Below are 14,957 nucleotides of genomic sequence, written 5' to 3'. Positions count from 1 at the left end.
ATTAAAAGTAATAGAAAAAAACATTATCTCAGTATTGCAGCAAAATTTATTTTATGTGAGACAGACTGAATTCCTGAGATGAAGCTCATTTGTAATTAGTTACTGATACGACATTATTAAAATTTCAAAATCTACGACATTATAACTTTATTATGTAGCTACATAATTGGTAAAAATTGTAAACTACACACTCCAAGCAACAGCTAAATCTGCCTATGTTTCACTTCTGTGGTGGTAATGTGAAAACTCCACTGACTTCACAATCATATGTGTGACAGATGCTTAAAGCACCACTTTCACTATAGTTGTCTACTGTAAGAATCATCTCCTCCATTGAATTTTCCAAGACAGCATTCTGCCATGCTGAAGTCTACTGTAGACCCTCTCACGAGGCGTTTGTGGAGTCTGGAATTTTGTCCTTAACCATGGTGAGATGCCATACCCTTAATCTCCTAAAATGAAAAGCATTATACTGGCCCTATCTTAGTGTCTGGCATCTACATACCCTAGACTCAATCACAGACCCAGGCCATGAAGTATTAACATGAGAAAAAATTTCATTACTATAACTTGTGCCTGCACATTAATACTGGAAAGGACCTTTCAGTTAATATATTTGTCTCCATGTTTTTTGATTGGTATGTGTGTACAATCAATAGCCCCAGCACATATGGAAACTGACACCTTGAGTGCCATTACTGTTTCTAGTTCTCCAACATTTCTGGGAAATTGTATCTAAAAAAGTGCTTTGTGGGTAGCATAGTGAACATCTATAAATGTAAATGACACAATTGCCCGGTGTATACGTAAGTATTCTCCTTCACCAGTCTGTAAACCTGGGTCTGCTAAGTAGCAGAGCAAAAATGTTTTCATTTTCACTTCTTCAAAGTCATGCCCCCTTTCTTTCATAGTTTTTGGGAAAGAAATTATTTGCTAGCCAAATAATGTTTTTGCTGTTAAACCTGTATATTATAAACTATTACAATTCCTCTTGTCATCATGTCTTCGGCCCTACATATGTCCTTCTTTGCCTTTAGAACAACATAAATTCTCCCATTTTTACTAAAAATCTCAACAGAACTTACTCAACTTGAAGTAAGCTGTGAAGTGTATTGGGAAAATGGAGAATGTTATCTACTTTTGAGAAATTTCTCTAGGTTTTTTCATACGAAATCTGAGAATGTTCTCCACTTCTTTAGATTTTTTCATATGAAATCGGAGAAGCTATTTGTGCTGAGCCACTGCCCCACACCCTTTTCCTCAAGCTGAGAACATTTCTGGTGAAAGATGCTTCCTGACACTCTTACCTCATGAAAACTTGAGAATTTTCTCTGAAAATAAAGTACAATATCCGTTTTATTTGTATGACCCATTGATTATGACTTCAGGTTAGTGATTGAGGGAACTCTGATCGCTCACTGGTACGTCTCGGACATCCTATATCTGTCTTGTGTTACCTCTCAGCCATTTTTCAACATAGCAATGCTCTCCACACATGGCACATGTGTCTATGAACTTTGTGCATGATGGTGAAGTATTCCTGTGGCCCAAGGTCCCCAGATCTGTCACCGATATAACATGATTGACACTAGCTCAGATGTCAAGTCCATCCCAGTGCTAGTATCCAGGGTAAATGGACCGATTACAACAGTTGTGGACTGGCTTGCCTCATGAGAGGATACACTACTTCATGACACACTTCCCTACTGAATCATCACATTCACCCAGACTGGAGGGGCTGTAATGTCATGCTGATAATTGGCCTCATACTGCCAATTCTTCCTCACTTTGAGTCAGTATTGTAATAACTTCACATACCCCTCAGTCTACAAATTTCAATTTTGTTTCATCCTCTTCCTCCTCCACCTCCTCTTCTGGGTGCTTCACTCTTTTTGTAAGGCAGCATATATTCTTCTAGAAGATACCAGGATAACAAGAAGATACAGAGCAGAAATGGTACATGTTGTTGGCACGTTACTGAACTGTACAGTACACAGTTTGCGTCTGCAGCTAATTTGTAATGTTACCTACTAGTTTATTCTGATGTTGAGGTGGAAATATTTGTCTGTCGCTTTTGTAGGATGACTGGTGCAGAATGTCTCAATCTCTTTGTCTAATAGCAGTTAGTTCCATATACATATTAATGTGTAATAATTTAGATTCAATTGATGAAAATGCTTCCAGAGGATCAAAATAGTTATATTCAGAAACACAGCACATTTGTTAGATGATATCATCGATCATTCATGTGTTGCAGGTGTCATCTGTTTGTGTAGTGAAAGATGATAGGCTGTAATGAGCTGAATTATAGTTTGTTTCATATTCATCCATAAAATTGTATAAATTTAAACGGTATAAAATGGAAGAGAATTTCAACTTGAAAACAATGTTTTAGAGCAGGGCTTCCCAACCTGTGGTTTGCGGACCCCTTAGGGGTCCGCCGGCTTTTTCTAGGGGGTCTGTGGACACCTTTCACCAAATCGTGTAAAATAATGAGTAAAATTATTGATTAAAAATGTGAAAATCAAATTCATCATTTTTTTCGTGTGAAAAACATGTGTACTTGTACTTCAGGTTGTATCCCCAAGCAGCCTTTGTGGTTCCTAAGTGAGAACATATACACAGTTTAGTGCTGGAGAATGCGGCTTCTCTGATCGACTGTTTTGCAACAATATGAGGGATCATGGCGCTAGATGCGCTGAAACCTTTTACGCATGTGCGGAGCGAACTTTGTCGACCAATCACAGCATTCGCTGGCTCATATGTGGCGCCAGGCATCATTAAGTGTTAAACTTGACTTGTCAGTGCACTACCTATTTCATAAGTCGATTTTTGACCAGTTTATTACTTCTAACATGAATCGGTGGCTGAAGAAGGGTGCAGTTTCTCCATCGCTTTCACAAGGGAAGTTTCCAGTTGAAATGAAGGAGGGAGGACGATCAAAGGAAGACTTTACATACATTTGAACATTTTTCTTCGGATTTCACGCGTAAAACACACACACACACACACACACACACACACACACACACACACATTGTTACGAAATATGCATGCTCCTTACATAACAGTAGCCAAATAGTGGAAGTGAACAGACCATAAACGATAGCTTGTCAACACCGAACAGTTTTTGACATGACATTGATTGCTCTTGGAGGAAGACACGTCAATCGTGTGAAATTTCAATTACCAAGTAATTTTAATCAAGATATAGTGTTTTGAACAAAGGGAGTAAATCCACTAGTAAGTGTCTGGATACAGTGAGTATTCCAATTGGATCGTTAATTTCAAGTTGTTTTCATTCATCTCTAAACAAAAGACTATTGATAATTCGAGGGGGGGGGGTCGGTCATTGGGAACATGGCACCTGCATTAAGAAGCTTTCAGTTCCCAAGGGTTTCGCTCTGAAATTTGGAGTTACTGTGCTCTTGACTGACTAGGGGTCCGCCATGGATTTTCGACTGAAGAAGGGGTCCGCCAGCTGAAAAGGTTAGGATGCCCTGTTTTAGAGTATTAATAGTTTATCTATGCATGTTGGAGGCTACCGTGGAGAACAGTGTGCAGTGTGGTGTGGCATACATGGCTCAAAGATAATAATGAGGAAAAACCAATCTTCATGTTTTGGGTGTACCAGTGATTGCTACTGAGAGCCCATTAGTATTATATAAGTGGTTTTGAGACCATTTAATGTGGAACAGTAATGATTGTGAAGCAAATGAAATTTCCAAGAATAGTTCATAACTTTCATGACTTTCATCACTTTTATTGACTACGGAGAGTCATGTACAGTACTCGTAATTTTAGATGATTTTATTCTTTCTTCTTTTAAGAAAACAGTGTTGTTAGATTATTCAAATTGGGATTGTGCCTCAGATTATGTTAGTTATAATGAACAAAATGCTGTAGTGCTAAGTAGACAGATAAACTCAGTTTGCCATTAATGTGTTTCAGGTTAACAAGAGATTCGTTATTAGTTACCTGAATGTGCAAGGAAAACTTTTCACCAAAGTTGGGTGAGTCTGAGAAGCTCTCTTTTTTTTTTTTTTAATTGTGAAAAATCATTGTTAAGTTGTACAAATTTAGATTTTACTTCACAGTTTAAAATAGTTGACAATTAATGTAGTAGTGAGTACTTCCGTGTAGCTTATTTTGGATACACCTTTCAGGTAGTATATGTGGTGAACAGTTTATTTACCCGGTTGTGCGTGTGCTTTGTGTGTGTGTGTGTGTGTGTGTGTGTGTGTGTGTGTGTGTATTCCCAACCTCTTAATGCCTTTTTCAACCTCTATTGTTAAGTGTATGTAATGCGTTATGATACTATATTCTTTGGGTAAACACCCATCAAGTAATTTATTGTGCTTTAACAAGCGTTAAATGTAGTATTTAAAAATGTCTTTGCCACCATGTGAATGGAAAATACAATCATTGTATATCATGGAAGAACTTGCCTAGTTATTAGGAATATAGCTATACTAAATAGGTAACACTTCGTAATGTTCTGCAGTATTATATGTATTTAAGCTCTAAGCCAGTTCGTGATCAAATAAACATAATTTTTCAGAACATTAGGATGAATTTCCTATTTAATATTATGTTCAGTCAAGCATGATGGAAAATTCGGTAAATGTTATAAGGAATACAGCTAATTTTTTCTCTGCCACAAGATAGTTATAGGGTAGAATAATGTTCCACTGGTTTTAAGCATCTTCTACTTCCTTGGTAGACTCTCACCTGTTTCTCCATCAGATTGTGTACCAGCTGCCAAGATAGCTGCGCTTCATAAACTTACTGAAAGTGTATACCTGTCAGCATTTTACATAGGGAGTTAGTGTGTCAGAGGTTGTTAAGCTATCTGCTGACAGCGAGTTTATACTGCTGCTAAAAAGTGAAGGCCTTCTCGTCATCATTTCATCTTTAGTGCTGATTTCTCTTCTGTCAATATTATTAATTGTTAATTACTCTGCTATTGATTTCTGCTTTTTCTTTGTACTTTTCTACATAGTTGCCATTTAAATTAAGGCACTTATCGTAGCGATGGACAAGCTTGGAAATTCCTTCATCGTAAAATTCGGCCGCCTGCGCTTTCACCACGTGGTTATCTCTTCTTGAAGCTGTGCGTCGTCATCAAAACACTGCATAGCCAACCACTCCTTCATTGCTGGGAATAAGTGGAAGTCGCTCGGTGCCAGGTCGGGACTATACGGCGGATGAGGAAACAACTCCCACTTAAAAGATTCAAGAACTTCACAAGTGGCATTTGCTGTGTGGGCCCGGGCGTTGCCGTGAATCAGCAAGATCTTTGAGCCCAACTTTCCCCTGTGCTTGTTTTGTATTGCTCGTCTGAGGTTGTGCAGAGTTTGGCAATAGCTTTGAGAGTTTATTGTAGTGCCTCTTTCCATCCAGGAAATCCACAAAAATCACACCTTTTCTGTCCCAAAAGAGGTAACCACTTGGTTGAAGGCGCAGGCGGCCGAGTTTTACGATGAAGGAATTTCCAAGCTTGTCCACGCTTAATTTAAATGGCAACTATGTAGAAAAGTAGTATTTAAGTGTGGCTTTCATCTGTATATAATAAAAAAAAATTCCAATACTTAATTTATTTTTAATTCCAAAACGTAATGTACTTTGTGGATAGCCCTCGTATATTTAGTGTGCAACTTCTCATCTTCACTAACGCTACTGGGACAGCACATTGTTTATGCTGCAAAGTCATTGATGGCATTTACTAAGGGATAAAAGAGAAATTTTGTACAGTAAACGAGGCCAATAAATTGGGCCATTAACATTTAGATCAGCTTTAAATTGTAATGTTGGGATGGTGAGGGGGAGGGGGACAGGGACAGGGAGAGGGGGGGGAGGAGGTAGTGGGAGGGGGAGAGAGAGAGAGAGAGAGAGAGAGAGAGAGAGAGAGAGAGAGAGAGACCCATCCCACCAAACACCAGCCCCATGTGTTTCTTAGTAGCTCATTCTCTCTGGTATTTTGTTTATGCATTGTGTAGGACAAGTCAGACAAAACTCTGCTCACCATGTTTTACATGCTGCCCAGTGTCAGTGGAAAATGGCAGTATGACTTCATAGGTTTTCTTGGCATAATTGATTAAAGATGAATCTCTGGGTGTACAGTGAGGTTTTTTTGTTTATAGTTTTGCTCAATATTTCACCGTCTGACGCATTAGTCGTCTTCAGACACTGTTAGTTGTGCTGTTATGTGTACTCGCTGCATGGACTGGTTGGAGTTCAGGCAGCGATATGCATAACAGTACAACTTGCAGCACATGAAGTTGGCGACTAGTTTGGTCATTGAAATATTACGCAAAAATGAAGACAAAAACTTGGCTGTACGTTCAGAAATACACCATAAATACCAGTCTACCTCGCACTACAAATTAAATGTTATTTATAATGTTCAGTTCTATGCCTCTCTGGATAAACCAATTCCTGTTTAGTCTAGTTCTATATTTGATTTAACAATGTATGTGTTAAGAGAGGTAGCAAAATGTGAAAAATAACCATTACTCCAGCAGAAACTGGGTAGCACTGGTGCATCTTAAAGTGCAATGTTTCACAACACACTGGGGAAATTGGGCAAAGAAGATGGGATGAACTACTACTTTGGTTTTCATATCCATAACACAATAATATCTGCAGTATTTTACTATACCTTAAGGCCTGAAAAATGTCGTGTTGGGGGGGGGGGGGGGGGGGGTTGTCACAACCAGCTTGTATGTCCACTGGTACTTGTATCGGCAAACCTTAGCTTGCTGGACTTGCCCTGGCTTGTGTGCTGGCCCATGCCGTACTGCCACTCTTCTGCCAACATGCATATTTTTTATTTGAAAATGGCACTAGACTAATTTGGGACTCCTCCATCAAATCCTTACATAACATTTTATGTTAAAAAATAAGTTTCTAACAGTAAACACACACTTTCTGAAAACTCGGGAATTACTTGAGATACTTGATAAATAGTACTTTTTGCTCTGACTCTATCTACACATCACAAAAGTGAAATGTCAACAGAATTATGAAAAAAATGACTCTCAGGAGACACACATGGTGTATCTGAGTGTTTACTAAAAATAGGATAGTTAACGTTTTAAAATTTGCTTTGTGCCAGTCATCATTCATTAGTCCTGCCAAATAGTAGATATACCTTGCAAAAGGTGGGGTAGAAGAGTTTATTGTTTCAACTCATTCATATGGTTGGAGAGATTAGAAAACAGAGTTTTGCCAAAAATTTTGTTTGGGAAAACTTTCTGCAGTCAAAAAACTTGGAAAATTTCGGCCTTTTTCAGTTTTTTCAAAATATCTTAGTTTTTTTGCTCCTATTGCTTTAATGTCTATTTCTTTTTTAAAGAGCACAAAATTCTCTACAAATATGAATGTTGCCATTTTTTCTACTCCCAATATCTAAGGCGCTACAGTGCATCAAAAATTACCAATTTTTCAAATTTTGAGCATAGTGGGAAGATACCTTATTTTTTAACACTATTTTTCAGTTTCTGTTTGTGTAGTATAAATACATTATACATCATGTTATATGTTGGAATTTACCACCTCACTTTCAGGTATTCAATTTCTCTGTATGCAACATGAAGATTGCTGGGCACCCAACTATTGTTATTCTTACATCACTACCTGAAGTTCACTATGGGCCACCTCAGCCCTGGTATTTGTAAAACTATAAATATAAAAATACATCATTAAGACACACATGTGCGCGCGCGCACACACACACACACACACACACACAATCAATAAATTGTCTCAGGAAACTGAACTATTATTAGCTGCAATAGGCAACCTAATTAGGTAGGTAATTATTCTTGTGTATAAAAGCCACACAGTTGACATTAAAAATAAGTAGCTTTATTACAATTAAAATGCATTGTCAGTTACTAAAAAATGTTGACAGTTCTGGGTGTGCAATACTTGTAATATCGCACTTTAGTGAACTTGAGACAGATATGAGCATCACTTCCAATGTTTTGATGGACCAGGTTCCTCAGTGTCACCAGAAATACCTTGAGTTAAGGATTCAGGGTCTGTACGTGGAGTTGATCCCAGATTCACCTCTTGTTTAAACAGCGAGTCAGCCTCAGCAAATTCGTTGATTTCGTCAGTGGTTTTCTCAACATCCTCCATAACATCATCTTCACTACCCCAATACATTTCTTGCAAGTTGAAGAACATTTCAAACCCGCTTTTCTGCAGGAGCAGGCTCCGTCACAGTTCAGCTTGCATGAGCATGAAACAATTTGAAGATGTGCTTCAGGTGCTAAATCTTGCCTCATTATAATGGGTATTGGACTGTGATCACTGTGATTCCAGCCCCATTTCTCAGGAGGTTTCCAGTTTCCCATCCAACTTTGGACTTGTTGGTAAGTCCGCAACGAATGATGTTGTGCAGCATCTTGTGTAGGTGGCAACCATGCAAGATTCAGTTTGCTTCTTGTGGCAGACTTGGCGAATAACTGGTACCGCAAATGGTCTAGTGTGTGGGAACTGCTGACACCTCCAATACACAATGCGATAGTAACCTGTTCTCCTGCTGTTATTATTTCTTCATGGGTAGCATGTGGTTTATTGAACGTGCTAAGCGCTGAGGTTAAGTGTTCATTTTTCGCAACGATATTGCAGCACTTAATTTTTGCCTTGACAAAAAAAAAAAAAAGCTAAATCCTATATTCACGGTCAAACTTGTAAGATGCAGTCGAAAACCACTTGTCTTCTGCATTTCCCCTTCCTGGCTTTAAGAAAAATAAGTTTTCAATGCCTTGCCCCAAACCGGTCATGAGCACAAGCAGGTCAGCACCTTCTACAATGACAACACTTCCAAAATCTTTGGTTCTTGAAATGGCAGATGTTACCATCATAACGTCAGCATCTTCTTGTGCCTGGCGCACTCCAGAAATTCCTTTTTAAGAAGTGTGATCAAATGCATCTTGTTTCGTTTGCTGTACAAGAACTTGTCCTGAGGGACATGCTTCACCATCTCCGATTCAACCACAACGTCAACCGAAGAATGTTTTTTGGACCTATGAATCCTCTCAGCACTCTTTGTGCTACATTTGTCTCCATCACATGGATACCCATCAAATACAGTAGCAAATTGAGATCCAAAATGACGTTGCAGGCAAGAAACATAGCTTTGGGCTATTGATAAGATTATCGCCTTTCACCTGCCTGCCAAAGAATAAATACGCTTTTGTCCACTAAAGAATAATTCCTACATCCTTTTCTTATAATTGATCATTAACGTCACTCAACTGTAGAAAATGTACGGCACCTGCATGCAATAGTATTACGTATTGTAAAACAAATAAACTTCACGCAATCCGACTTGAATGTGTTCGTAGTTACTGAATATGATGCTGTTTGTCCTGGCCCTGCAGCAGAGTGAGATGGTAAATTCCAATGAATAACATGATGAGTAATATAAAATGGAAAGAAACTTCCACATGGGAAAAATATATTAAAAACAAAGATTCCAAGACTTACCAAGCGGGAAAGCGTAGGCAGACAGGCACATGAACAAAACACACAAACACACACACAGAATTGCTAGCTTTCGCAACCGATGGTTGCTTCTTCAGGAAGGAGAGGGAAAGACGAAAGGATGTAGGTTTTAAGGGAGAGGGTAAGGAGTCATTCCAATCCCGGGAGCGGAAAGACTTCCCTTAGGGAAAAAAAGGACAGATGTACACTCGCGCGCACACACACACACACACACACACACACACACACATCCATCCGCACATACACAGACACAAGCAGACATATTTAAAGGCAAAGAGTAAGGGCAGAGATGTCAGTCGAGGCGGAAGTACAGAGGCAAAGAAGTAGTTGAAAGACAGGTGAGGTATGAGCGGCGGCAACTTGAAATTAGCGGAGGTTGAGGCCTGGCGGATATCGAGAAGAGAGGATATACTGAAGGGCGAGTTCCCATCTCCGGAGTTCGGATAGGTTGGTGTTGGTGGGAAGTATCCAGATAACTCGGACGGTGTAACACTGTGCCAAGATGTGCTGGCCGTGCATCAAGGCATGTTTAGCCACAGGGTGATCCTCATTACCAACAAACGCTGTCTGCCTGTGTTCATTCATGCGAATGGACAGTTTGTTGCTGGTCATTCCCACATAGAAAGCGTCACAGTGCAGGCAGGTCAGTTGGTAAATCACGTGGGTGCTTTCACACGTGGCTCTCCCTTTGATCGTGTACACCTTCCGGGTTACAGGACTGGAGTAGGTGGTGGTGGGAGGGTGCATAGGACAGGTTTTACACCGGGGGCGGTTGCAAGGGTAGGAGCCAGAGGGTAGGGAAGGTGGTTTGGGGATTTCATAGGGATGAACCAAGAGGTTACGAAGGTTAGGTGGACGGCGGAAAGACACTCTTGGTGGAGTGGGGAGGATTTCATGATGAGTAATATGTTATTCTACACAAATAGAAAATGAAATAACAGTGTTCAAAAATTGGGTAATTTGCCACTTTGCTCGAAATTTGAAAAATTGTTATTTTTTGACACACTGTAGTGCCTTAGATACTGGGAGTAGAAAAAAATGATAAGAACTAAATTTGTAGAGAATTTTGTGCTCTTTAAAAAAGAAAATAGACGTCAAAACGATAGGAGCAAATGAAACTGTGTTTTTGAAAAAACTGAAAAAAGTCCACAATTTTCGAAGTTTTTTGACTGCAGAAAGTTTTCCCAAGAGAAATTTTGTTGGCAAAACTTGATTTTCTAACCTTTCCAACAATATGAAAGAGTTAAAAAAATAAAATCTTCTACCACACCTTTGGAAGGTACAGGCTTTTTTCTGACAGTTTCACTGGACTACATTGCACATGCATGATTTTGTATCCTCCTCTGCATCCTATATTCACTACATCAGTATTATTTTTTACGGAGAATGGCTTCTAGCCTCGGTAGCTATAGCCACACTATTGACCTCCCTTGTTGAAAAATGTCCAGATCATGTTGTTTTTCTTATCCATTGTTTCTTATATTTTGACATTCAGTGCAAAATTATGAAACTTACAGTTTGTACTCATTTATGTTATTCCTCTCTCAGCTTAACAGCACCGGCCTATTCATCACCGAATTCAGAAATTGAGGCAAAATCCAAAACTTTGTATGTACAGTCAACAAAATAAAACTGTTCGTGTCTTGATAAGCTCGGGTACCCTCAGTGGAGTGCAGCATGCACCATTGGTAATGCGAAGTACAGTGCCAATGGCAGTAGCGTCACATGTAACATAATTTTAACAGTATATTTGTTCCACTTTTACTGTAAAGCTTTTCCATATGGATCTTTCTCATTTTATGCATATAATTACTGGATATTTTTTTATATATACATAATAATATTTATTTATCTGATTAAGAGAAATCAGGACATTCTGCCATCTCCATGCATTGGAATAAATCAACAATGGAGGACATAGCACACAGAACAGACACCACACATCTATTTATATTATTTGTTTGAAATGCTGAGTAGTTTCATTAGATAAAGACAAAAGAGCAAATCTGTGAAATTACGTGGTAGCAATGTGGCAACATTTGAGGCTCTGAAATTCTACTGTTTGTACCATATTTTTTTACATTGCGTTGTTTGTTGCAAGCGTAACGGGTGCAAGCATAATATAGCTGAGGTATGCCGAATGTGGTAACACACTGCACCACAGATGAGTATATGACAATCATTTATGCCATGGTATTTCAGCATAAATAGACCATGAAAGATAGCTTCCTGGCAGTTGTCCAGAATGGTGGTGGTTTCAGCGGGCATGAAGCGGCAGGTGGGTGCAGCATTCACAATTGTTGTGCCCTGACGTGCATAAAGTGATTTTTTTTTTTTTTGGGGGGGGGGGGGGTGCTAATTTAGCTGGCTTTGGTGATAAGGCTTGGGAAAAGTGTCAATGCCTCAACAAGACAACATGTTAATTGATACCTGTGGGGATCTTTTGAGTCCCACAATAACAACAACAACAACAATTTTGAAATCGCCATAGCAAGCAAGTAAGGACGTATGCAAGTAAGTCGTCATAGTAAGCATTGAATAAAAATGAAATTGACAAAGACAAACAAACAAGGTGGTGGTTTCACTTTAGAACAAAAGTTTACACGATACAGTGGAATTTCATAAATGAACATTATTGAAAGGATGGAAAACTTACTACCAAAAAATATTGAATTTGGCAATGATTTGATTTTTTTTTCAGCGGTGAAAAAGTGTAATTGAAAGTAGCACATTTGGGGTAATATGCGATCTAGTAATGCCACGTTTCCTGATGTTCTACATAATAAATTATAATTCTAAATGCGTCCTTTTGAGAATACAATCAGAATATCACACCCAGAAACTCAAAATTACATATTATTGTAAAAGAAGCAAAAATATTTTAAAGTGAAGTGACACTGGTGACATACAAGCTGCCGGATATGTACAAAGCCATCAATTGGAATTTAGGTATGTCACATGATGTGAGAGCATAGCCTCTAGCCCCCAAACTATGATTCCATATTTTAGGAACATACCTAAAAGACTTGTACATCAACAATAAATTTCAATTGAGTTGACTTTTTTATATGTGGATACATACATACCTACCTACATATACAGTCATGTTAATCACATTAACATCTAATTTCAATTTTACTGTGGCTAACGGCATCTATACTGGTATGTAACTTGTAAAACATAACATTATGTATAAATATAGTAACTGTTTAGTAAAATGACACCACCACCTAAAGCAGTTTTAATAAATAAAAAATAAATTAATTCGAACCTTACATACAATGATTTTATTTATTCACAAAGTGAGGCAGAATTTGCACAGATGTTCTTAAAAGAAAGCATCATTGTTCATTTTGCTTTTTCCCATTAGTGAATGACTACTGATAATATAAACTGTCATTGCTAAAACTACTGGTATACTGTACATATTAACCTAACTTCACTACACTGCATAGTCTTGTCTTCACAGACATTTGAAGAATATGTAAGTCGTTGCTTGTTTCTTCAGCCCTCATTTACATATTGTAATAACTATCTTCATTAACTTGTTCAACTCATCACCTTTCAGCACTTCTTTATCATCTTCAAAGCTTAACACACAAGTTTAATTGTGTCCATGGCTTCAATGGCTTTTAACATCGTGGGGACTGGTGAAGGGCCTATTCAATCCGCATCTTTACTTTCTTGTTTTCTGCCATCTGCTCCTGCAACACGTTATCAGTTGTCGTGAACTGACAGACAGCAACACCTTCATCATGCTCAGCATAAGTATCGAAACTGAGGCATGCGGTATTTTCATCTGGCCCCATTATTTGCTGCCATTGTTCATCTACAGTTTCATTGTTTTCTGATGTGATCTCTCATGTAAGGGGCAGTATCCCATTAAAGCCGGCCTTCTGAAAACAGTTTGATATTGTGATTTCTTGCACGGAATCCCACACATTTCTCATTAAATATATAGCAACCAAGATCGTCACCTTCCTTATTTTTCTTTGAAGATAGGCCAGCCTCATCTGTAGAAGAACTTTCCTTATTTTTGGTTCAGGCATCGTATAATGCCTTGGTTGAATGGCTGTAAGGTGGCTAGTGCACTTGGCAGGAAAAAAACACTATTTTTCTGTTACGAAGATAAGATGCATCTTGAGGATGTGCTGCACATTGGTCAATAAAGAGGACGATTGATGTGTTTCTGACACCCAACCTTGTATCCAAATTGTGCAAATATTCATCAAATATACTTCTCATTACCAATGCTTTTGGATTAGATGTATATTTGTTTTTGGAATGTCTGCACATTTTTGTAGCTTTGTGAACTTTTCGCTGTGTCAGTTACTAGTGGCACCAACTTTTCTATTCCACTTGCACTGTAACATGACAGAACAGTCAGTCTCTCTTTGCTGAATTTTCTGCTGTACCTCGAGCACATTTTATACCCTAAATTTTGTCAGATCTTAATCTGCTCAATCTACCCATTGAGTGGCTTGAAATCTTTGAGTCCAAACTTTTGTACCAAATAAGTAGTTTTAACACGAACCACAGTACCACATCAACTGGAGATTACGCTGTGCGAGTTTGCTTAAACCATTCAGCAGGAAACTTTCAAGCTCTAGAAACTGATCGTCAAGCGCAGTTTTCTTTACCTGATTCCTCCTTCCACACATGCAGCTTCAATTATTTTTCTCTTGCTTACTATTGTGTTTAATGTAAATGGAGGAATGTTCAGTTTTTGTGCAGCATCAACATGTTTGATGTGTGGATTTTTGTCCAGTTCCTGAATAATGTTCTACTTCTCTTCATTAGTGAAATGCCTCACTATTTTCTTATTCATGGCATACCGGCTCCCTTTTCAAAACAAAAAAGAAAATTAAGCACTGAGAATTACTTAGACACTGAAGTCACACTGTACCGTACATGAACAAAGAAAGACCAGCAACTGAATAAAGTATTTGTCTGTTTTCCAAAAATTGTCTTAAAAGATTAATTATGTCATTGTATTCTCCCAACAAGCTTTTTTTCCTGTTTAATTTGCGTATTCTTTTATAAAAATGGAAATGAAATTCAAATAATTTGAACGCCTGCAAAAACGCTCCATTCAAGTTGTGTGATGCCTGTGATGTCACTGGCTAGCTCGCTGCTCCTGTTGTTGTGATGATAATTCACAGTGATGTCTTGTTTTGGAATTTATATTTTGGAGAATGGGATTGGTGTGTAAAATGTGGTTACACTGTACCAGCAAACTGCTACCATGTTGACACACAAGTTCGCTTACTCAATTAAAAATGTGTTGCACTGTGAAGTTAATGTTAACTTATCTCTGAGATATGCTCTTCCACTGTTGCAATGAAGGATAGTGTCACTCAGTGTAATTGAACTCCTAGTGGAAATTGTTGTTTTATCTGCCTATACCTCAATTATTTGGAAACTTAGTTGTTAGAGTG

General features: G+C 38.4%; 1 protein-coding gene across 2 annotated transcripts in view; it reads left to right on the top strand.

The window, feature by feature from the left end:
- Positions 1-14,957, top strand: part of LOC126349494 (telomerase-binding protein EST1A) — a 321,638-nt gene that overhangs the window by 197,218 nt on the left and 109,463 nt on the right. For both annotated transcript variants that reach the window (XM_050002435.1, XM_050002434.1), the window contains one exon: positions 3,952-4,013. In XM_050002435.1, the coding sequence (XP_049858392.1) occupies positions 3,952-4,013 (62 nt within the window). The remainder of the gene's footprint in view (positions 1-3,951; positions 4,014-14,957) is intronic.

Source organism: Schistocerca gregaria, chromosome 1, assembly GCF_023897955.1.
Source record: "Schistocerca gregaria isolate iqSchGreg1 chromosome 1, iqSchGreg1.2, whole genome shotgun sequence".
Classification (NCBI taxonomy): Eukaryota; Metazoa; Arthropoda; class Insecta; order Orthoptera; family Acrididae; genus Schistocerca; species Schistocerca gregaria.
The sequence above is the reverse complement of the archived record's forward strand: the minus strand, read 5'-3'. Positions and strand labels throughout refer to the sequence as shown.